A 25050-nucleotide genomic window follows, 5' to 3' on the forward strand; every position below is an offset into this window, starting at 1 on the left:
GCATTTCCCTTTCTTGTACTAAAATCCTCCTGTTTATCTTCCCCTTCAGGAAAGTAGCCCCCACTTGTTCCTATAGTGGTCAGATAAGCTTTTACCTTCCACAAGTGCTCCTTCTAATTTTAAGCAGTGTTCACACATTAAGTGGGTATAATCATTCAACATCTTTTCTCAGTGTTCTCCCAGAAGCAGTGCTAGAACAAAAATGCATTTCCTCAAATTAAATGAGAATATATTACTTCATGAACCTGTCTTGCAAAGATAAAAACAGTCAAGATGGAGATGGAATTGATAGATTGCTATTAGTTAAGTGGCAAGAAGTCCTGTCTTGAGGCTTTGAGACTAGAGCTATGCTTTGGCAGATTGTACAAAAACCAAGATCCTGTATTTCTCCTCTCCGCTCCTTGAGTTCTGCTCATAGCTGCTAATAATTCCTAAAAATCTGTGGTATGTGTTATAGATTTATTCCTATTTTTAAATTTCTTCTAATTTTATGTTCAGATGCAAGAGAAGTAAATGAATATACTTAGATCACCATACTGAACTAGGAGTGTAACTCATGAAGTAGTCTGCTCTTGATTTCAAAGACATTATTCTGGTTCTTTCTTTCAGAAAATTCATCTTTATACCTGGACCTCTTTTTTTTTTTTTTTTTTAATTTTTATTGGAGTATAGTTGATTTACAATGTTGTGTTAGTTTCAGGTGTACAGCAAAATGAATCAGTTATACATATACATATATATATCCACTCTTTTTTTAGATTCTTTTCCCATATAGGCCATTACAGAGTACTGAGTACAGTTCCCTGTTCTAGACAGTAGGCTCTTATTTGTTATTTTATGTATAGTAGTGTGTATATGTCAGTCCTAATCTCCCAATTTATCCCTCCCCCCCTTATCCCCTGGTAACCATAAGTTTATTTTCTGTATCTGTGGCTCTACTTCTGTTTTGTAAATAAGTTCATTTGTACCCTTTTTTTAGGTTCCACCTATAAGCGATATCATATGATACTTGTCTTTCTGTGTCTGACTTACTTCTCTCAGTATGACAATCTTTAGGTTCATCCATGTTGCTGCAAATGGCATTATTTTGTTCTTTTTTATGGCTGAGTAATATTCCATTGTATATATTGGACCTCTTAAATACTGGTGTTCTCCAGATTCTGTATCAGTTCTCTTCACTGTATAGTCTCCTGTTCTTATTCACAATCTACCACTATTATTCTAATGATGCTCAAATAATTTTAATCCTAAATCTCTGTTGTGGGTGTCAAAACCGTATCCAACCTCCAACTAGATATCACCACCTGTGTCTTCCACAGATACTTCAGGCACATGCCCAAGATTTACCTTATTATCGCCTACCATTCTAGTCTTTTTTTTCCCCCTCAATCTGCTTATGGGCCCAGCCCCTACCCACCTGCTAACACAGCTAACTTGAGAAGTGTCTCTTTTCCACTGCACGACCATTTAGTGGTGAATCTTATTCCTTATATTTCAGTTCCCTTTATCTCCACTGATATCATCATGGGTGTCTCTCTCATACTGGTAACTTATCTTCCCATTTAACACCTTTGCTCCTTTTCCAATCCTCCAAGTGCTCACCCCAGTGCTCCCTTATGGATGTTTGTGTTGCTTACACTTTTCTGTTTGTGTGTGTGTGTGTGTGTGTGTGTGTGTGTGTGTTTTAAAATATACATGACATAAAATTTTATCATTTTAACCATCTCTAAGTATATAATTCAGTTCCATTAAGTACATTCACAATGTTGTATAACCATCACCAGTATCTATTTCCAGAACTTTTTCACATCCCAAACAGAAACTCTGTACCAATGACATTAAACAATTAGCTCTTATCTTACAGTTTTCATAGAATTAGACCCAAAGCACATTAGAAGAATGTTTAAGACAATCTATTAGGGGAGAGGAAAATATTAAAATATGCATTAATAGTTTAAATTCAAGAATAGTAATCAATAATGATAATATAGTTTTCTAATTCATGAATATGAGGCACATCTCCTTTTATTTAGATCTTTAAATTCTCTGAGTAATGTTTTGTTGTTATCAGTGTACCAATCTTGCAAATGTTTGTTATATTAATCCCTAGGTTTTTTTTATGCTATTGTAAATACTATTCATTTTTATTTCAAATTCCCATTGTTTATTGCTAGTATATGAAAATGCAATTGATTTTTTTATATTAACCTGCATTCTGTCTAAACTTATTCTAGTAATTTTTTGGTAGATTCTTTAGGATTTTCTGCATAGATAATCATGTCATATGTGAATAATTACTGTTTTCCTTCTTGCTTTCCAATATGTATTCCTTTTATTTCTGTCTTGCTTTATTTACTACATTGTCTAGAACCTTCAGTGCAAGGTTGAATATAAGCAGTGAGAACAAACATTTATGCCTTATTCCTGACTGAGGGGAAAAGCATTTAGTCTTTGACAAAGTGTAACATTAGTGACAATTTTTACTTAGATGCTCTTTATCAGATTATCAGGTTGAAGAAGTTCTAGTTTGCGGATCATTCTTATCACAAATGGCTGTTGAATTTTGTCAAAAGTTTTTTTGCATCTGTTGGTTTTTCTGCATTATGTGGCCTTTCCACTTTTTAAATTAACATGGTGAGTTATATTGATTGATTTTGAAGTGCTAAACCAGCTTATCCCTAGGATAAACCCCACTTGGTCATGATAGATTCTTTTTTCATATATTGCTTGATGAACTTACAAGTTTTTCTTGTAATATCTTTGTCTAGTTTTGGTATCAAGGTAATGCTGTCTTACAGAATGAGTTGGGAAGTATTCTCTCCTTTTATTTTCAGAAAGAATTTGTGTAGAGCTGCTGTTACTTCTTCCTTCAGTGTTTGTTAGAATTCACCAGTGAAGCCATCTGAGCCTGGAGATTTCTTTGTGGGAAGGTGTTTAACTAGAAGTTCAATTTCCTTAATACAACTATGGCTATTCATGTTATCAATTTTTTTTTTCTCTTCAGTGAGCTTTTATAATTTGTGTCTTTCAAGGAATTGTCCATTTCATCCAAGTTATAAAATATATTGGCACAAAGTTGTTCAAAAATCTACTCTTTTTATCCTCTTGATGTTTGTACAGTTTGTAGCAGTGCCATTGATTCATTCCTGTTATTGGTAATTTGTGACTCACCTTTTCCCTTTGTCAGTTGGCTAGAGGTTTATCGATTTCACTGATCTTTTCAAAGTACCAGCTTTTGGTTTCATTGATTTCCTCCATTATTTTTCTGTTTCCTGTTTCTTCATTTCTGCTCTTATATTTTTATTTCCTTTCCTTTTCATTACTTTGGGTTTAATTAACTCTTTTTCTTGTTTTGTATATGGGAGCTTATATCATTGATATGAGACTTATTTTTTCCAATAGAACATTTAATGCTATAAATTTCTCTCTAACAAATTTAGACATGTTGTATTTTCATTTTCATTCAGTTGAAAATATTTTCTAATTTCTCTCATGATTTCCTTTTTGACCCATTGGTTGTTTAGAGGAAGTGTGTTTAATTTTCAAATATTTGGGGATTTTCCAGATAGCTTTCTGTCATTGATTTCTAGTTTAAGTTTGTTACAATCAGGGAACATGCTGTATATGATTTCATTCTTCTTAAATTTATGGAGACTTTTTTTGTACCACAGATTATAGTAGCATCTGATGGATGTTCTGTGTGCACTTGTAGAGAATGTATATTCTAGTGTTATTGGATGGAGTATTCTCTAAATAATCAGGTCAAATTGGGTGATTAGGATGGTAAAGTCTTCTGTATCCTTATTGATCTTTCAGTCTATTTGTTATAGCAATGACAGAGAAGAAAGTCAAAATCTTAAATTGTAATTGTGGATTTGTCTATTTTTCCTTTTCAGTTCTATCAGTTTTTACTTAATATATTTTGAGGTTCTGTTTTTAGGTGTATTCACATTTAGGATTGTTATATCTTCTCATGAATTGATCCCCTCTATCATTATAAAATACCTTACTTGGGACTTCCTTGACGGTCTGGTGGCTAAGACTCCACGCTTCCAGTGCAGGAGACACGGGTTTGATCCCTGGTTGGGGAACTAAGATTCCCACACCCTGCACAGTGCGGCCAAAAATAAATAATTAAATATAAATAAAATAAAATGCCTTGCGTAATCCCTGATAATATTCTTTGTTCTGAAATCTATTTTGTTTGATACTATTGTAACCATTCTGGTGTTCTTATGATTAGTGTTTATTTTTATTTTTTTGTTGGCTGCGTTGGGTCTTCGTTGCTGCATGTGGGCTTTCTCTAGTCGCAGCCATTAGGGGCTACTCTTCATTGCAATATGCGGGCTTCTCATTGCAGTGGCTTTGCTTGTTGCAGAGCACAGGCTCTAGGTGCGCATGCTTCAGTAGTTGCAGCACGTGGGCTCAGTAGTTGTGGCGCGCAGGCTCTAGAGCTCAGGCTCAGTAGTTGTGGCACACGGGCTTAGTTGCTCCGTGACATGTGGGATCTTCCCAGACCAGGGATTGAACCTGTGTCCCCTGCATTGGCAGGCAGATGGATTCTAAACCACTGTGCCACCAGGGAAGTCCCTATTTTTAATTTTTAATTTTAATTAATGTAAAATGAATTAATTTTAATTAATTAATTTCCAAAAAATGTCTTAAATGTCTTTTAATCTAGAGCATCTCCCTCCATTTCTTTCTTGTTTTTTTTTAGTTGCAGTGTAGTTGATTTTACAACATTACATACATTTCAGGTGTACAACATGGTGATTCACAGTTTTAAAAGGTTAAACTCCATTTATAGTTATTACAAGTATTGGCTATAGTCTGTGTGCTATACAATATATCCTTGTAGCTTATTTATTTTATACCTAGTAGTTTGTACCTCTTAATCCCCTACCTCTATCTTGTTCCTCCCTCCTTCCATCTCCCCACTGGTATCCACTAGTTTGTTTTCTATGTCTGTGAGTCTTGTTTCTGTTTTGTTGTATACATTCGTTTTATTTTTTTAGATTCCACGTATACATGATAATGTACAGTGTTTGTCTTTCTCAGTCTGACTTGCTTCACTGAACATAATACTCTCCAAGTCCATCCATATTGTTGCAAATGACAAAATTTCATTCTTTTTTATGGCTGAGTAATATTCCAGTGTGTGTGTGTGTGTGTGTGTGTGTGTGTGTGTGTGTGTGTGTACACACCACATCTTCTTTATCCATTCATCCGTTGATGGGCACCTAGGTTGCTTCCATATCTTGGCTATTGTAAGTAATGTTGCTGTGAACATTGGGGTGCATGTATCTTTTCGAATTAGCATTTTTATTTTTTTCAGATACATACCGAGGAGTAGAATTGCTGGGTCATGTGGTAGTTCTATTGATAGTTTTAGTTTTTGTTTTTCCTAGTGGCTGCACCAATTTACATTCCCACCAACAGTGTATAAGGGTTCCCTTTTCTCCACATCTTTGCCAACATTTGTTGTCTGTGGTCTTTTTGAGGACAGCCATTCTGACAGGTGTGAGGTGATTGATATCTCATTGTGGTTTTGATTTGAATTTCTCTGATGTTAGTGATTGTGGGTATCTTTTCATGTGCCTGTTGGCCATCTCTGTGTTTTCTTTGGAAAAATGTCCATTTAATCTAATGCCCATTGTTTAATTGGTTTTGTTTTTGTTTTTGTTTTTGTTTTGATATTGAGTTGTATGAGCTGCTTATATTTTGGATATTAACCCCTTATTGGTCATATCATTTGCAAATATTTTCTCCCATTCTGTAGGTTGCCTTTTCATTTTGTTGATGGTTTCCTTTGCTGTGCAAAAGCTTTTAAAGTTTAATTATGTCCCGTTTGTTTATTTTTACTTTTGTTTCCTTTGACTTAGGAGACAGATCCAAAATAATATTTCTACAAATTATGTCAGAGTGTTTTTCTGCCTATGTTTTCTTCCAGGAGTTTTATGGTTTTAGTCTTACATGTAGGTCTTTAATCTATTTTGAGTTTATTTTTATATATGGTGTTAGAAAATATTCTAATTTCATTCTTCTACACATAGCTGTCCAATTGTCCCAGCAACCCTTATTGAAGAGACTGTCTTTTCTCCATTGTATATTCTTGCCTCCTTTGTCATAGATTAATTGACCATATGTGCATGGGTTTATTTCTAGGCTCTCCATTCTGTTCCATTGATCTGTGTGTCTGTTCTTATGCCTGTAGCATACTGTTTTGATTACTGTGTTTGTAGTATAGTCTGAGGTCAGGGAGTGTGATACTTCCAGATCTATTCTTCTTTCTCAAGATTCTTTTGGCTATTCGAGGTATTTGTGTTTCCATACAGTTTTAAAATTATTTATTCTAGTTCTGTGAAAAATGCCATTGGTATTTTTTTTGGCTGCGCCACACAGCATGTGAGATTTTAGTTCCCTGACCAGGGATCAAATCTGCACCCCCCTGCGTTGGAAGCACAGAGTCTTAACCACTGGACCACCAGAGAAGTCCCGCCATTGGTGTTTTGATAGGGATTGCATTGAATCTGTAGATTGCCTTGGGTAGTATGGTCATTTTAACAATATTAATTCTCCCAGTCCATGAACCTGGTACACCTTTCAAACCTGTTTCTGTCATCTTCGATTTCTTTCATCGGTGTCTTAATAGTTTTTCAAATACAGGTCTTTTACCTCCTCAGGTAAGTTTATTCCTAGGTATTTCATTCTTTTTGATGTGATTGTAAGTGGAATTGTTTCCTTAATTTCTCTTTCTGGTAGTTCATTGTTAGTGTATAAAAATGCAACAGATTTCTGTATATTAATTTTGTATCCTGAAACTTTACCAAATTCATTGATGAATTCTAGTAGTTTTTTGGTAGCGTCTTTAGGATTTTCTATGTATAGTATCATGTCATCTGCAGTGACAGTTTTACTTCTTCCTTTCCAATTTGGATTCCTTTTCTTTCTTTTTTTGTCTGATTGCTGTGGCTAGGACTTTCAATACCATGTTGAATAAAAGTGGGCATCCTTTTCTTGTTCCTGATCTTAGAGGAAATGCTTTCAGCTTTTCACCATTGAGAATGATGTTTGCTATGGGCTTATCATATATGACTTTATTATGTTGAGGCATGTTCCCTCTATACCCACTTTCTTGAGAGTTTTTTTTTTTATCATAAATGGATATTGAATTTTGTCAAAAGCTTTTTTTTGCATCTATTGAGATGATCATATGGTTTTTATTCTTCAGTTTGTTAATGTGGTATATCACATTGATTGATTTACGAATATTGAACCATCCTGGCATCCCTGAGTTAAATCCTACTTGGTTATGGTGTATGATGCTTTTAATGTATTGTTGAATTCAGTTTGCTATTATTTTGTTGAGGATCTTTGTATCTGTGTTCATCAGTGTTATTGGCTTGTAATTTTCTTTTTTTTGTGATGTCTTTGTATAGTTTTGGTATTGGGGTGACACTGCCTTATAGAATCAGTTTGGAAGTGTTCATTCCTTTGCAATTTTTTGGAATAGTTTGTGAGGGATATGTGTTAACTCTTCTTTAAATGTTCGTTAGAATTCACCTGTGAAGCCATCTAGTCTTGGAATTTTGTTTGTTGGGAATTTTCTTATTATTGATTCAGTTTCATTACTGGTAATTGGTCTGTTCGTATTTTCTATTTCCTGGTTCGGTCTTGGGAGATTGTGCATTTCTAAGAATTTTTCCATTTCTTTTAGGTTGTCCATTTTATTGGCAGAGTTGTTCGCAGTAGTCTCTTATGAGTCTTTGTATTTCTGTGATGTCAATTGTAACTTCTTTTTCATTTCTGGTTTTATTGACCAGATTTATTAGACCCTCTCTTTTTTTCTTGATGAGTCTGTCTAAAGGTTTATCAATTTTGTTTATCTTTTCAAAGAAACAGATCTTAGTTTCATTGATCTTTTCTATTGTTTTTGTTTGTTTGTTTTTAGTGTCTATTTCATTTATTTCTGCTCTGATCTTTATGGTTTCTTTCCTTCTACTAACTTTGGCTTCTGTTTGTTCTTTTTTAGTTCCTTTAGGTGTAAGTTTAGGTTTTTTATTTGAGATTTCTCTTGTTTCCTGAGATAAGCCTGTATTGCTATGTACTTCCCACTTAGAACTGTTTTGCTGTGTCCCATAGATTTTGGATCATTGTGTTTGTGTTTTAATTTGTCTCCAGGTATTTTTTTAATTTCCTCTTTGATTTTTTTCACTAATGCATTGGTTGTTTAGTAGTATATTATTTAGTCTCCACGTTTTTGTGTTTTTTGCAGGTTTTTTTCCTTGTAGTTGATTCCTAATCTCATAGCATTGTGGTCAGAAAAGATGCTTGACATGATTTCAATTTTCTTACCATGCCTTGTTTTGTGGCCTATGATGTGGTCCACCCTGGAGAAATGTTCCATGTGCATTTGAAAAGAATGTGTATTCTGCTGCTTTTGGATGGAATGTTCTGTGTATATCTGTTAAGTCCATGTGGACTAATGTGTCATTTAAAGCCCTTGTTTACATATTGATTTTTTTTCTTTGTATAGACACATTGATGTATGTTAAAGTACCCTACTATTATTTTGTTACTGTCAGTGTCTTCCTTTATATCTTAATATTTGCTTTATATATTTAGGTCCTCCTATGTTGGGTGCATGTATTTTTACAATTATTACATCTTCTTGGATTGATCCCTTGATTATTATGTTTTGTCTCTTATAACACCCGTTATTTAAAAGTCTATTTTGTCTGATATAAGTATTGCCACCTCAGCTTTCTTTTGATTTCCATTTCCACGAATGCCTTTTTCCATCTCATGTTCAGTCTGTGTCTTTATATCTGAAGTGAGTCTCTTGTAGGCAGCATATACACAGGTCTTGTTTTGTATCTATTCAGCCACTCTGTCTTTTGATTGGACCATTTAATCCATTTACATTTGAACTAATTATTGATATGTTCAATATATGTTCTCGTTGCCATTTTGTTAATTGTTTTGGGGTTGCTTTTGTAGTTCTTTTTGTTCCTTCTTCTTATCTTCTCTTGTGATTTGGTGACTATCTTTAATGTTATGTTTGGATTCCTTCCTCTTTTTGTGTGTGTATCTATTATGGATTTTTGCTTTGTGGTTACCATGAGGTTTCTATATAGCAATATATGTACGTGTGTGTGTATATGTATATGTATATATGTATATGTGATTGTTTTAAGTTGCTGATCTCTTAATTTCAAATGCATTTTAACAACCTTGCATTTGTTCTCTTCTCCTCTCACAATTACTGGTTTTGACATTATATTTTACTTTTTTTTTGTTTTGGATCTCCCTTAACTGCTTATTGTGGATATAGATAATTTTACTACTTTTGTTTTAATCTATTAGCTTTGTGCATGGACGGTTTAATACCTTTACCGTATGAGAGTTTTCCTTTCGTAATTTTCATGTTTCTAGTTGTGGTCTTTTCTTTTTTGCTTAGAGAAGTCCCTTTAACATTTCTTGTAAAGCTGTTTTGGTGGTACTGAACTCTTAGCTTTTCCTTGTCTGTAAAACTTTTGCTCTCTTCACTAAATTTGAACAAGAGCCTTACCAGGTAGAGTATTCTTGGTTGTAGCTTTTTCCCTTTCATCAGTTTAAATATATCGTGCCACTCCCTTCTGGCCTGCAGAGTTTCTGCTGAAAAGTCAGCTGATAGCCTTATGGGAGTTCCCATGTGTGTAACTTGTTGCTTTTCCCTTGCTGCTTTTAATATTCTCTCTTTATCTTTAATTTTTGCCATTTTCATTACAGTAAGTCTTGGCGTGTTCCTCTTTTGGTTGATCCTGTTTGGGACTCTCTGTGCTTCCTTGACTAGGATGTCTGTTTCCTTTCCCAAGTTAGGGTAATTTTCAGCTATTATATCTTCAAATATGTTGTTAGCCCCTTTCTCTATTCTCCTTCTGGGGTGCCTGTAATGTGAATATTAGTGTCCTGATGTTGTCTCAGAGGCCTCTTAAACTGTCCTCATTTCTTTTCATTCTTTTTTCTTTTTTCTGTTCAGTGGCAGTGATTTCCACTACTCTGCTTGTAGCTCACTGATCTGTTCCTCTGTATCATTTAGTCTACTGTTGATTCGTTCTACTGTATTTTACATTTCATTTATCATATTCATCATCTCTGTTTGGTTGTTCTTTATATTTTCTAACACTCTGTTAAAGACTTCTGACTTCTCACTCTATGCATCCATTCTTCTCCCGAGTTTTTGATCATCTTTATGATCAGTACTTTGAACTCTTTCTCAGGTAAATTGCCTAACTCCCCTTCACTTAATTCTTCTTCTGGGGTTTTATCTTGTTCCTTCATTTGGAACATGTTCCTCTCTCACCTCATTTTACCTAACTTGCTGTTTTTATTTCTGTGTATCTGGTAGTTTGGTTACCTTTCCCAACCTTGGAGAAGTGGCCTTTTGTAGATGTCCTGTGTGTCCCAGCAGTGCACGCCCATCTTATCACCAGAGCTGTATGCTCTAGGGTGCCCCCTGTTGGGTTGCATGGGTCCTTCTGTTGTGACAGATTGCTTACTGTGGGCGGTCTTGTAGGCTTGGTTGGCCTCCGTTCTGGTTGGTTGCCAGGCTTTGCCTTGTGCAGAGACTGCTGGCCGCTGGTTGGTGGGGCAGGTCTTAAGGCAACTGGCTGGGAAACCCCAGGTGACCCCAGGGCTAGTGCTAGCTCACTGGTGGGCAGAGTCCAGGAGACCCTGGGGCTGGTGTCCACCATTGGTGGGTGAAGCCAGGTCCTGGGGTCTGGCAGCCGAGCCCAGGGGTCCCAGAACTGGTGTCTGACCACTGGTGAGAGGGGCCATTTTCTGACACTGCAGCATGAGGCATGTCCCAAAGTTTGTGTTGGCCTGCTAGTGGGTGGGGTCAGAGCCCAGCCAGTCCCAGGGTAGGTGCTGGCCTGCTGGTGGGTGGGCTGGGTCTACAGGCTACAGGGCTGTGGTTGTCCGACTGATGTCCACCTGCTGGTGGTTGAGACTGGTCCCAACTCTAGAGCAGGCTCACTGGTGTGTGGGACCATGGATGCTGGGGCTGGTGCCTGCCCACTGGTGAGTGTGCAAGGTCTGGTTGCAGGGCCCTGGGGGCCCTGATTCTAGTGCCTACACACTGGTGTGTGGGGCTAGGTCCTGGGACCTCTGGTGGGCAGGACCATGTCCAGGGTCGGCTGTGGGGTTAGGAGGTCTTGAGGCAGCCTGTCTGCTAGTGGGTGGGGCTTTGTCCCTACCAAGTTAGTTGCTTGTCTTGAGGCATCTATTTACTAGGACCTTTGGGCTGTTGGGTGGAGGATGGGTCCTGAGGCTGATAAGCTAGAGGGAGGAATCCAAAATGGAGGTTGCTAGCACAGTGTCTGCATTGTAGAACAAGCTCCCCAAAATGGCTGCCACCAGTGTCTTGTCCCTAGGGTGAGCTGTAATTGCCTCTGGCCTCTTTGGGAGACTCTCTGAGATGAGCAGATAGGTCTGACCCAGGCTCCTTTCAAATTACCACTTCTGCCCTGGTTCCTGGAGCATGTGAGATTTTTGTCTGTGCCTTTAAGAGTGGAGTCTCTATTTCCCCTAGCCCTCTGGGACTCCTGAAAGTAAGCCCCACTTGCCTTCAAAGCCAAATGTTCTAGGAGCTTGTCTTCCCGGCACAAGACCCCTGGGGCGGGGGAATCTGATAATGGGGCTCAGATCCCTCACTCCTTGGGGAGAGCTTCTGCAATTATAATTAGTCTCCCATTCATGGGTAGCCTACCTGGGGGGGCTGGAACTTGACTACATCACAACCTCACTCCTACACATCTTGTCGTACCTTCTTTATCTGTAGACCTTTTCTTGTAGGTGCCACTCATTTTCACTGATGGTTGTTCTGTAAATAGTTGTAATTTTGGTGTGCTTGTGAGAGGAGGTGAGCTCAATCAAGGTCTTTCTATTCTGCCATATAGGCTGATCTCTTTCAATTAGTATTTACATAGTATACCTGTTCTCCATTCTTTATACTTTAACCTACCTATGATTTAATATTTAGAATGAGTCTGTTACAGAGAGTATATATTTTGGTATTACTTTTATCTCCAGTCTGATACTCTACCTTTTTTGGGGTGGGGGGGATGGGGCTGTACCGCATGGCTTGTGGGATCTCAGTTCCCCAACCAGGGATTGAACTCAGGCCATGGCAGTGAACGCCCAGGATCCTAACCAGGTAACTCCTGATACTGTACCTTTTAATTAGAGTTTTTAGTCCATTTTCATTTAATGAATTATCAGTAAGTTGTGTTTAAATATACCATCTTGCTATTTTTTTGTTTTCCCATTTGTTTTTTGATTCTTGTCCCTGTTTTTCTTTTGTTTACTTTTTGTTTGTTTGTTTTTTGGCTGCATTGGGTCTTAGTTGTGGCATGCGGGATCTTTTGTTGTTGTTGTTGTGGCATATGGGCTCTTTGTTGTGGCACATGGGCTTCTCTCTAGTTGTGGCGCATGGGCTCCAGGGTGTGTGGGCTCTCTAGTTGTGGTGCGCGGGCTCCAGAGTATGTAGGCTCTGTAGTTTGCGGCACACAGGCTCTCTCATTGAGGTGTGCAAGCTCAGTAGTTGTGGCACACGCAGGCTTCGTTGCCCCGCAGCATGTGGGATCTTAGTTCCCCAATCAGGGATCAAACTCATGCCCCCTGCATTGGAAGTGGACTTCACTGGACCACCAGGGAAATCCCTCAGTATCTTTAATAGTTAAGGGTTTTCAGATTTTTTTCTTTTGGTAATATGTTTTTTAAGTTAAAATATTTGTCCATTTCATCTACATTGTCTAATTTATTGCCTTTAATTTGTTTATAATTCTCTCTTATCTATTTAATATCTGTAGAATCTGATAATGGCAATGTGTAACATCCCTCTTTATTTCTTAATCCATCTAACTAGAGGTTTCACATTTTATTGACACTTTCAAGGATTTGGCTTTAGGTTTCATTGATTTTTCCCTATTGCTTATTTATTTTCTATTTTACTGATTTTTCCTTTTTTCCTAACTATTTCCTTTACTTGCTTTGGGGTTAGTTTAACTTATTCTTTTTTAAAGCTTCTTAAGATAAAAGTTTAAATAATTGATATTAAATCTTTCTTGTTTTCTAATATAAGCATTTAAACTTATAAGTTTCTCTTTTAGCCTATTCTAATTGCATCTTCAAAATTCGATCTATTTGCATTTAGTTTAATATATTTTATGAAAAAAAATTTTTTAATTTTTCTTTGACCCTAAATTGGTTACTTGGAAGTGTATTGTTTAATTTCCAAACATTTGGGGCTTTTCTAGATATGCTATTTTTATTGATATCTAATTTAGTTCATGTGTAGTCAGAAAACATACTTTGTATGATTTGTCTTAAATCTGTTGAGACTTGTTTGTGTTCTATCTTGGTGCATAGTCCATTTACTCTTGAAAAAAATGTGTTGTGAAATTATTGAAAGTGGTGGTCTAAATATCAAATGCATTAGGTGTCAGTATTCTTTAGAGATTCTAAATCTCTACAGGTTTTCCCCCTTTTGTCTAGTTCTCTCAGTTACTGACAAACATTAACACCAACCATGATTTTAGACTTTTTAAAATCTCATTTTAGTTTTGTCAATTTTTGCCTCGTGTTTTGAAACTGTTATTTAAGTACATATACATTTGTAGTTGCTATATTTTCCTCATGTATTTACTCATTATCAGGAAATGTTCTTCTTTGTCTGTAGTGGTAATACTTCTCAGCTTCTTTTACTATAGCCCCATCAGCTTTCCCATGCTTAATGTTTTTATGTTTTTTTTCCCATCCTTTTATTTTAAACCTATTTGTGTCTATGGTATTTAAAGTATGTCTCTTGAAGACAGAATATATTTTGAGTCTTGGTTTTTTATACATTTTAATAATCTCAGTCTTTTTGTTGGAGTGTTTAGTCCTGTAGTTGGAGTTAGGGCTGCCATTTCACTCTTTGTTTTCTGATTGCCTAACCTGTTTTATTTTAATCTTTTAACTATACTTTATATTTTAGTGCAGTTTTAGGTTTAGACAAAATTAAGCAGAAAGTACAGAGAGTTTCCATTTATGCCCTTACCCCCTGACACATGCATAGCTTTCCCTACTATCAGTATCTTACACCAGAGTGGTATGTTGTTAAAATCAATGAACCTACATTGATACATCATTATCATCCAAAGTCCATAGTTTTTATTAGGGTTCATTCTTGGTGTTATATATTCTATGGATTTTGACAAATATATAGTGACATGTATCTACCATTATAGTATTATACAGACTAATTTCACTGCTCTAAAAATCTTCTGTGCTCTGCCTATTCATCTCTCCCTCTCCTCTATAATATGTGGCAATGGCAACCACTGATCTTTTTTTTTTTAATTATTTTTTTATTTTATTTTTATTTTTGGCTGCGTTGGGTCTTCGTTGCTGAGCTTGGGCTCTCTCTAGTTGCAGCAAGCAGGGGCTACTCATCATTGCGGTGCGCGGGCTTCTCATTGCGGTGGCTTCTCTTGTTGCAGAGCACGGGCTCTAGGCGCATGGGCTTCAGTAGTTTTGGTGCACGGGCTCAGTAGTTGTGGCGCGCAGGCTCAGTAGTTGTGGTGCACGGGCTTAGTTGCTCGTGGGCTTAGTTGCTCGTGGGCATCCACACGGCATGTGGGATCTTCCCGGACCAGGGCTCGAACACATGTCCCCTGCATTGGCAGGCGGATTCTTAACCACTGCACCACCAGGGAAGTCCCACCACTGATCTTTTTATCATCGCCATAGTTTTGCCTTTTCCAGAATGTTATATAGTTAAAATCATATATTATGTAGCCTTTTCAGATTGGGCTTCTTACATTTAATAATATGCATTTAAGATTACTCCTAACCTGTTTTTGTGCATCTGTTCCTATATCCTGTTTTATTTTGTGTCAAGCAATACATTTTCATAATTAATTTTTATTTCTCTGTTGAGTTTGTAGTTATATGTTTGCATTATTTTTTTTGGTTGCTTTAGGGATTACAGTATGCATCTTTAACTTATCATGTTTTACTTAGAGATAGTACTGAATTACTTAAGGTAAAATATGTCAACTTGCAACATTGTATTTTCATTTACTGGCTTCCCCGTGGTTTGTTTTTTTGTTCGCCATGTATGTGATATTTATATTTGTAATAAATGGTGTTAGAATGCCTATTTAAACTAAGGGTCTACAGCCCAGAGGCTAAAAACAGTCTGCTATGTGTTTTTGTATAGATTGTGAGTTTAAAATAGTTACAGTTTAAATGTTTGAAAAAGTGCAAAATCAAAATATTTCTGACCTACGTAATCAAAATATTTCTCACCTACATAAGTTTTATGAAATTTAAATCTCAGTGTCCATACATGAAGTTTTATTGAAACACAACTTTGCTCATTCATTTTATATACTGTCCGTGGTTGCGTTCATACTAAAACAGCAGAAAGTGTTCACCAACCCCTGCTTCAAACACTCATGTTTTTTAAATAAGGAAGGAAATGAATATTTATAGTCTTTTATATACAAATTTTCTTAACCTCTTCATTCTTTCCTAAAGACCTTGTTTATCATCTGATGTCATTTTTACCTTCAGCCTGAAAACCTTCCTTTACCATTTTTGATGGTACAGTTTTGCTAGTGATGAATTCTCTCAGATTTTTTCTGAAAGTAGCTTTATGTTGACTTTATTTTCAGTAGGTAATTTTGCTCAGTACAGAATTCTTGGTTGATGTTCTCTTTGGCTTTTAGCAGTTTGATTAGGATTTCCTGAGTGTGGTTTTCTTTTGTTTTTATCCTTTTGGGGTTCATTAAGCTTTTTCAGTATGTAAGTTAAGTTTTTGCTTACTTTGAATGTGTTAGGCCATTATTTCCTTAAAAATTATTCAGACCCTTTTTTTTTTCCCTATTTTTCTGGGACTCCAATTACACCTCTGTTGGATTACTTTGAAATTGACCCACTGCTCTCTGTGAGTGTATTCATTTTTTTTCTTTTTCTTTCCCTTTCTATTCAGATTGATTAATTTCTGTTGATCTAGTTATATATAGGCATACCTAATTTTATTATGCTTTTATTTCAGTTTGCAGATATTTCATTTTTTACAAATTGAAGGTTTGTAGCAATGCTGAGTTTAACGCAAGTCTATTGGTGCCATTTTTCCAACAGCATTTGCTCACTTCATGTCTCTGTCACATTGGCTATTCTTCAGTATTTCAAACTTTTTCGTTATATTTGTTGTCATCTGTGATCAGTGATCTTTGATGTTAGTATTGCAAAAAGATTACAACTCACTAAAAGCCCTGGTGATGATTAGCACATTTTAGCCGTAAAGTATTTTTTAATTAAGGCATGTTCATTGTTTTTTAGACATAATGCCATTGCACATTTAATAGACTACAGTATAATGTAAATGTAGCTTTTATATGCACTGGGTAACCAAAAAATTCGTGCAACTCACTTTATTGCAGTGGTCTAGAACTGAATCTGCAATATCTCTGAGGTATGCCTGTATTTACAAGGTTACTGACTGCTCCTTTTTCTATTTCTAGTCTGCTACTGAGCCTACATAGTGAATTTTTCATTTCAGTTACTGTACTCTAGAATTTTCACTTCATGCTTTTTTAGCAGTTTATGTTTCAAGATTCCATGCCAGGTTTTTCATTTCTTCTTTGGATACATTTAGAACAGCTGTTTTGAAGCCTTTGGGGCAAAATCCAATACCTGGGTCCACTAGAAATTAGTTTCCATGAACTTTTTCTGAATATGGGTCATATTCCCTCTTTTTCTGTTTTGTTTTGCTTACATGTCTAATTTTTGCTAGAAACCAGAATGTCATGAGTAATATAGTAATCTGAATTCTGTATGTCTGTTTTTCTGAGGATTATTGTTTTTTGTTGTTGTTCTAGCAGACGATTAACTTGCTTGGAATCAAACTTCAAACTCTGCCCTCCCTGCCCCTCCACTTCCACCCCAAGTGTGAAGCAGCTGATAGCTAGGTCCCTTAAGCTTCCACCTGCTGCTTTTTACCCTGGTCCCATGATGGGAGGTAGATTCCCACTGTGTTCATGTACTTTAGCTCTCAAAGAATTTGGTATATATTTATACTTAGATTTGGGGGCTGACTTTCTGCAGTTCTCTTTCTTTCAGTGTTTCACCCCTTATACTTCCTGCTGCTTTTTGTTAGCTCCAGCTTCTGACACCTCAGTCCAATAAGGCTTCAGTTTTCTTCTGCTTAAGCTATGAGCAGGTTGTGGAACGCTGTTAATCAAAAATGCAGAAATCTCCAAATCTCACTAGGTACACTTCTGTTTTTCAAAACTCTTTTCTGGTGTCTTTCTGTTTGCTCTTTGCTAAGCCTCCTGTTATCTCTCTAACAATTGCTTAGTTTAACTATCAACCTGGAGTTATGGCAGAGTTTATACTCAGATTTGGGGTGTCATTTTTCCTGTAGTTCTTTCACTTCCAGAATTTATCGCTAAATCTCCAGCTCATCTGCCAGCCCTCAATTCTGTCCCCTGTCACCTTTGAGGAAGCTCTTCACCTGAAGAGCTATGGGCTTTGGGGTACCTTCATGCAAAAAAGCCACAAACCTAACAATTCTTACTCATTGCTGCCCTTTAAGGATAAACTCTCCTCCAATTTTTGCTTGACCAATTCACTCTATTTTTACTGGATGCCCAAAGTCATTCCCATGCATTTTAAAACTATATTCTTCCTGCATAACACATTAATCTTGAAGAGGAAAAAATTTACTTCCTCAGTGAAGCCTGAAAAATTGTTCTGCCCTTGTAATACACTGTTATCTTGTACATACTTCTGTTATAGTACCCATAACACCTTGTAGATTTGTGTTGACACATACTTTCTTGAAGGTATGTGTTACATGCTTTGAGGTTGTAACTTCTTGTGAACAGGGACAGTGTTTTGTATATCTTGGCACCCTAGTAAACTAGTCCAATTTGGGGTTACAAAGTGACTTCACAATAAACATTTTTAGAATGAGTTATTAAATAAATTTGGTGGCAAGTACTTCTACCTTGATTTTTGTTTCCCTTACTATTTAAATCACAAAACAAGAAAAATGGTAGGCATTCTTTACAAGTTTCATAAGAATGCCACAAAGGAACAGGATCAAAACTAGTCCCCAATTTCTCGTCAATTTGTTCTGATCACAGTTCCAAACTATTACAGGGATCAGTGTCATTCAAAGATGTGACTGTGGACTTTAGTCAGGAGGAGTGGCAGCACCTGGATCCTGCTCAGAAGATGCTATACATGGATGTGATGTTGGAAAACTATTGCCACCTCGTTTCTGTGGGTAAGAAAAACTCTCTTTGAAACTTTCAGTAGCATGCATTTCCTTTCAAGATGCCTAAAATATGTGTGATCTTGATTTCAGGGATAAGAGGTGATGCATTCTTTTTGGTTGACAGAAAGGATGATTGTGTCTTCACTTGCATAGTGCAAGGTGTTAAATTTACTGTTACACAAAGGAGTATCTTAACTTGCAGTACTGAAAATTACCTTATTGATTTTTCAAAGGTATTGACGCCTAAGCAACTTAATTCAAATCTTCCCTTAATCAGGGTGTCACATGACCAAGCCTGACGTGATCCTCAAGTTGGAACGAGGAGAAGAGCCATGGACATCGTTTACAGGTCATACCTGTTTAGGTGAGTTTCTGACTCTCAGGAAGATGAAATTTAGTGGAAAATAAATTTAAAGTGGTCACGTGGTGGGTGACACCTTTGAAATATTTTGGTAGTGTCTTTTTAAAGGTTCCTAACCATTGAAATGACTATTGTGCCTGCAAAAAATTTAAATCACTTTCAAATGTCATTCTCCCTATATAATAGACTTTCTTAGTTTGCTTGGTGTTATCAAAGATAGTTGCCACTGTTAATCAAAATTAAGTCTTCCTTCTTTTAGATCTTTTTCCTTCCTTCTTATAGATCTTTTTTCTTATTTGTATCCTTTTTTAGCTTTCTAGGTCCCTTATCTTTTAGCCATTGAATAGATTTCTTTTAGGCATTTTTAAATCTATCTTTAAGAAAGAAAAACTTCGGGGCTTCCCTGGTGGCGCAGTGGTTGAGAATCTGCCTGCCAATGCAGGGGACACGGGTTCGAGCCCTGGTCTGGGAAGATCCCACATGCCGTGGAGCAACTAGGCCCGTGAGCCACAACTACTGAGCCTGCGCGTGTGGAGCCTGTGCTCCGCAACAAGAGAGGCCGCGATAGTGAGAGGACCGCGCACCGCAATGAAGAGTGGCCCCCACTTGCCCCAAGTAGAGAAAGCCCTTGCACAGAAACGAAGACCCAACACAGACAAAAATAAATAAATAAATTTTTTAAAAAAAAGAAAAAAAAAATTCTTGGCTAATATTTCTCTTCTTAGTTGCTTTTTCTTTCCCTTTCTTTTACAGTATTTCAGATTTGTTTGCTATGCTAACTCTAAGTTCCCATTCTCACCATGAGTCTAGCTATTAATTTTAAAGCTCACTCTTCTTGGTGCAGACTGATAATTCCATAGTTACCATTTTCTTCCATTAAACTTTCATGGTTCATTGTTATATGGCTGATCATCTTTCCTGAAATCATCCCTTGGTTTGGGTAAAACACTGAATCATTCTTATCCTGATTCTCTAAGTGATTATTTATTTCCAACTTAGTCTGTTTTTTTTACCACTCTGGCCATATTGCCTGGAACAGTGCCTCATACATAATAGTCACACAACTTTTTTTTTTTTTTAATGTATATTGTTTCATTGGACTCTCAGTCTTATTTCTCTAATTTGTCCTCAAGAGATCTACCTTTCAATTATAGTAGTCTCATCCACTCTCAGAACATAAGCTCCTTGTTTTATGTGGAGAACCTCTAACACCAACATACTCGGCACAGTCCTCCCACCTTCACTCTAGTCCTTCACAGGTTCTGCACTATGATGCCTCACCTGTTTTGTGATAATAAGTTGAAAATGAAAATCACCAACTTTCCTAGCTCTTAAATTCTTTCCCATTAACTATTTCCAAATTATTTTGTTCCTGCCATGATACCAACTTGACTGTCTCTGTCATAATCTCTTGTGGATCTCTTCACAAGTTGTGTTTATCAGCCCATGAGATATATTTACATCCTCCCATATTTTTATTTTTTACTCACATCATACAAAATGACAACTACATTATTTCATGTCTTGCATATGGTAATTACAATTTGTTTTTGCTATAATTTTTGTCCTAATTTTTTCAATTTATATTGTTACTTTCCTGACAAGCTATATCATCACTTGTTCCCCACTACTTATTATTATAGGAAATTGAAATTTTCCTTCATACAAGGACTACCATAATAAGCCCTTATCTGGTCTTTTCAACTTTATTTCTCTCTTTTGTGGAAAATGCTTGCTAATTTCCACTTCATCTAGTCTCCTAAATGTTCTCTATACATGTAGGGTCTGTCATGATGTCTGTACTTGTCATTGTGTTCACCCTTCCGTATAGTGTATATCTTTGACGTCTTGAGATTTCTTCTCCTTTCTATTTCTTGACTACTCCCCAACATATCCACCTTTCCTTTTCTGAATTTCCATGCTGCTTACTAACTGTAACACACACAGCTCTTGGATGTTATATAATTTGATACTTGATTGTACATGGTTTATGCTTAAGGATTCTTTCTTTCAAAGATAAGATCCTCTGTATCTTCTTTGCCATAGTATACAACATTTTAAGTAGTCAGTAGTTGCTTCATTTTCTGTTTATGGAGCTATACAGGGGAGATCTCTTTTTCCTCCATTCATAAAGTATGTACTGATAAGTCCTTTCAGAAGTACTTGCTCAGGCCATGGCTCTGTACATTCTGATTCAAATGGTTGGATTCTAACAAACACTGCCTATCTATGATATGCAGCGTTAATGTAAACTCAGAACAGTACAAAGGCGATAACCAATAAAGTATTCCTTTATGAGAAAGGATTACTGTCAAAGTGCATTTTTCATGAAATATTTATGACACAGTGTAAGCTTGTAAAAAGATTTGTTAAAATTCTTTTTCTAGACCATAGTTATTTTCAAGTTATAAAGAAATAATGAATAAAGTGGTGGTGGGCTATATGTGAAGGGTTTTGATATCATGGAGTAGTAACATTTTCTTGAAGATTCTCTAAATATGATTAGAAATAAGACTGGAAGGCAAGTCAACTGATTAAAAGAACATGAGCAAAAGCATGTGATTAGGGATAAGGGAGGTATTTATAGGGCAGTAAATATTAGGTTTTGATTGTTATGGGTGAGATTTTTCCCATTCAGGGATATGTGGATAACCCTGAAAACTTGTTTGAATATAAAAAGTAAGTCTAGGTAATGTAAAGTTTTGTTTACAGGAGAAATTCCTTGTATGTTAGTATTGTGGGTAATGGACTCAAGGAAGAAATAGGTTTTTGAACCTAGATTTAACATTGTTTCACTAGATGTGGATGATTGCAAAGCAAAAGAGTCAAATATAGTTCTAAATTTATAAGAGAAATAAAGGTTAAGATTAATGAGTGATTTAGGACCAGAGTGAACAATCTTTCTGGTCCCCCATATGGAAAACTGGAGTTAAGAATGTTACTGTATTGGGGAAAGACTTGAATCTTTCTTTAAACCTCTAAGTTAGCACTTGAAAAGAAGAATAGTTATAGTTAATGGTCATGAGAGTTTTGTTATTGAACAATTCTGAAAGAAAATAATAACAACACTGGTGAACATACCCCTAGTCTGTTTTAAAGTTCCTGTTGGGAGTGTTTTCCTACTATTTCCCTCACAAGAAAAAATTATCCCCAGCTATATAGAGGATTATAAACACTAGGAAAATAGTTGATGCTTGGAAAGATTTATTGGTGGGTGTGTGGAAAGAGGGTAGTGGAACAACTTGGAAGTATTTTACCTCACAGTCTAGGGATGAATATTTAAAAGTATAGGCTCAGGGGGATTCCCAGGTGATCCAGTGGTTAGGAATCCACACTTCCACTGCAGGGGGCGCAGGTTCAATCCCTGGTCAGGGAACTAAGATCCCACATGCCACATGGTGCGGCATAAAGAAATAAAGAAATAAAAGTATAGGCTCTGATCTGTGTCCTCCAAATGCCTTCCTCTAAAATTTTCCCTGAACAAACTTTTCTGATAATTTTTCTTGTTCATCCTACTTAAATCTTAATGCTCTTGAAAGGTTCACTTCATTGCCTCTGAATCCACCTATCCAAGCATGAATTCCTCTTCCACTATTCTTTTGTCTCTTCTCCTTACTGCTTCATGTGTTTGTTTCACTTTCTGTATGAAGTTCTGGTGCAAAATGCAAATGTTACTAGCGTTCATTACTTATTTTTCATCTTTTTCCATACTGAGGCAGTTTTTAATTTAGGTTCCATGTCTTTTCCCAGACAAGGAATAATTTGTCATTGGTCTTTTTTGGCCTCATGTACTAGACCCTATTACAATTCCTTTCCATAGCAAATATGTGAAGATTCACAAATTGTTATTAATTATATTCTTTCCTAGAAGAAAAGTGGAAAGCTGAAGACTTTTTAGTGAAATTCAAGGAACAACAAGATAAGTTTTCTAGATCAGTTGTATTAATCAACCACAAAAAACTGATAAAGGAGAACAGTAGTGCATATGAAAAGACATTTACTTTAAGCAAAAACCCTATTAATTCAAAAAACCTACCTCCTGAATATGACACTCATGGAAAGATTTTTAAAAATGTTTCAGAATTAATCATCAGTAATCTAAGTCCTACAAGAAAGAGACTTAGTGAGCATAATGGATATGGGAAGTCACTCCTCAATACTAAGCCAGAGACAGCTCACTCTGGAGTCAAATCCCATAATCAACATGGTAGGACTGTCAGTCATAATGAAATGATTATGCAATATCATGAGATAGAAACTCCAGCACAGTCATTTGGATATAATGACTGTGAGAAATCCTTCCTTAAAAAAGGAGGCCTAATTACACATAATAGAGCTTACAGAAGGGAAAAACTATCTGAATATAATAAAAGGAGAAGAACAACCAATATTGAAAAAAAGCATATATGCACTGAATGTGGGAAGTCCTTCTGCAGGAAATCAGTATTGATTCTGCATCAGGGAATTCACACAGAGGAGAAACCCTACCAATGTCATCAGTGTGGAAATTCATTTAGAAGGAAATCATATCTCATTGATCATCAGAGAACTCACACTGGAGAGAAACCCTTTGTTTGTAATGAATGTGGTAAGTCCTTCCGCCTAAAGACAGCCCTCACTGATCATCAGAGAACTCATACAGGGGAGAAATCATATGAATGTCCACAATGTAGGAATGCCTTCAGATTGAAGTCACACCTCATTCGTCATCAGAGAACTCACACAGGAGAGAAACCATATGAGTGTAATGACTGTGGGAAGTCTTTCCGCCAGAAGACAACACTCTCCCTACATCAGAGAATTCATACAGGAGAGAAACCCTATATTTGTAAAGAATGTGGGAAGTCCTTTCACCAGAAGGCAAATCTTACTGTACATCAGAGAACTCATACAGGGGAAAAGCCCTATATTTGTAATGAATGTGGGAAATCCTTCTCCCAGAAGACAACCCTTGCTCTTCATGAGAAGACTCATAATGAAGAGAAACCTTATATTTGTAATGAGTGTGGAAAATCCTTCCGCCAGAAGACAACCCTTGTGGCACATCAGAGAACACATACAGGGGAAAAATCCTATGAATGTCCTCACTGTGGGAAGGCTTTTAGAATGAAGTCATACCTCATTGATCATCACAGAACTCACACAGGAGAGAAACCATATGAATGTAATGAATGTGGGAAATCCTTCAGTCAGAAGACAAATCTCAATCTACATCAGAGAATTCATACAGGAGAGAAACCCTATATTTGTAATGAGTGTGGGAAGTCTTTTCGCCAGAAAGCAACCCTCACTGTACATCAGAAAATACATACAGGGCAGAAATCCTATGAATGTCCTCAGTGTGGGAAAGCCTTTAGCAGGAAATCATATCTCATTCATCATCAAAGAACTCATACAGGAGAGAAACCATACAAGTGTAATGAATGTGGGAAGTGCTTCCGCCAGAAGACAAATCTCATTGTACATCAGAGAACTCACACAGGGGAGAAGCCTTATATTTGTAATGAGTGTGGTAAGTCCTTCAGTTATAAGAGAAACCTTATTGTCCATCAAAGAACTCACAAGGGAGAAAACATAGTAATGCAGTAATAAATGATGTGATTTCTTTGTGAAGCCTTTCTAAGTTATTGTAAAACCTTAGTTTTTTTAAAAAGCATGCTTAACATGTGAATAAAGTAATTTTAATCACAAATGTAATAATTATTAATTTAATGTACTATACCACATAACTATTTATCTACTGTTTACTAGCATATGAAATGGATATGATCATTGATATTGAACTCTTATCAGCAATGAAGCTAATTTTTTACGTTTTCAAGTTCTCCTGCTGACTCAGTTTATTTTTTTAAATTCTTATATAATACATGCAGAAGCAAGATACAAAGTGGTTTTCAGCATCAGTCTCTATAAGAGGAAGAAATTTTGAAGTATATTTCTCATTGCACTCTGCAGAATAAAAGGTAGTTGTTACTTCCCCAAAGATTACCACTTCCCTGGCTTTTAACATGAAATCGTTTTTGCATGTCTTTAAACTTTATATATATTTTATTATACATTACAAATTCTTTTATGTCTTGTTTCACTCAACATTTTAAAGATTCATACATTATTGCATGTGGCAGTAGTGTATTCATTTTCATTCTGTATACTCTTCCATTTTAAGAATATACTGCTATTTATCCTCTTGATGGATATTTGTATTTTTTATAATTTTGTGTTGTAATAAAAATACTGCTATAAATATTCTTGTATATGTGTGTGTGTGTATTTCTGTTGATTTTATATGAAGACTGGGATTACTCAGTCCCAGGGTATATGTAAAGTTTTTTCAGTTATGTTAGATACTGCCAAACATCTCTCAGACCTTTCT

General features: G+C 36.3%; 1 protein-coding gene across 3 annotated transcripts in view; it reads left to right on the forward strand.

Annotated features, from left to right (window-relative positions):
* The window catches only part of ZNF567 (zinc finger protein 567), a 28174-nt gene extending 3719 nt beyond the window's left edge, over positions 1–24455 (forward strand). For all 3 annotated transcript variants that reach the window (XM_059906245.1, XM_059906246.1, XM_059906247.1), the window contains exons 4-6: positions 18199–18325; positions 18594–18680; positions 22546–24455. In XM_059906245.1, the coding sequence (XP_059762228.1) occupies positions 18199–18325; positions 18594–18680; positions 22546–24266 (1935 nt within the window). In that variant the 3' untranslated portion in view covers positions 24267–24455. The remainder of the gene's footprint in view (positions 1–18198; positions 18326–18593; positions 18681–22545) is intronic.
* Positions 24456–25050: the final 595 nt, after the last annotated feature.

Source organism: Balaenoptera ricei, chromosome 19, assembly GCF_028023285.1.
Source record: "Balaenoptera ricei isolate mBalRic1 chromosome 19, mBalRic1.hap2, whole genome shotgun sequence".
NCBI classification, from domain to species: domain Eukaryota; kingdom Metazoa; phylum Chordata; class Mammalia; order Artiodactyla; family Balaenopteridae; genus Balaenoptera; species Balaenoptera ricei.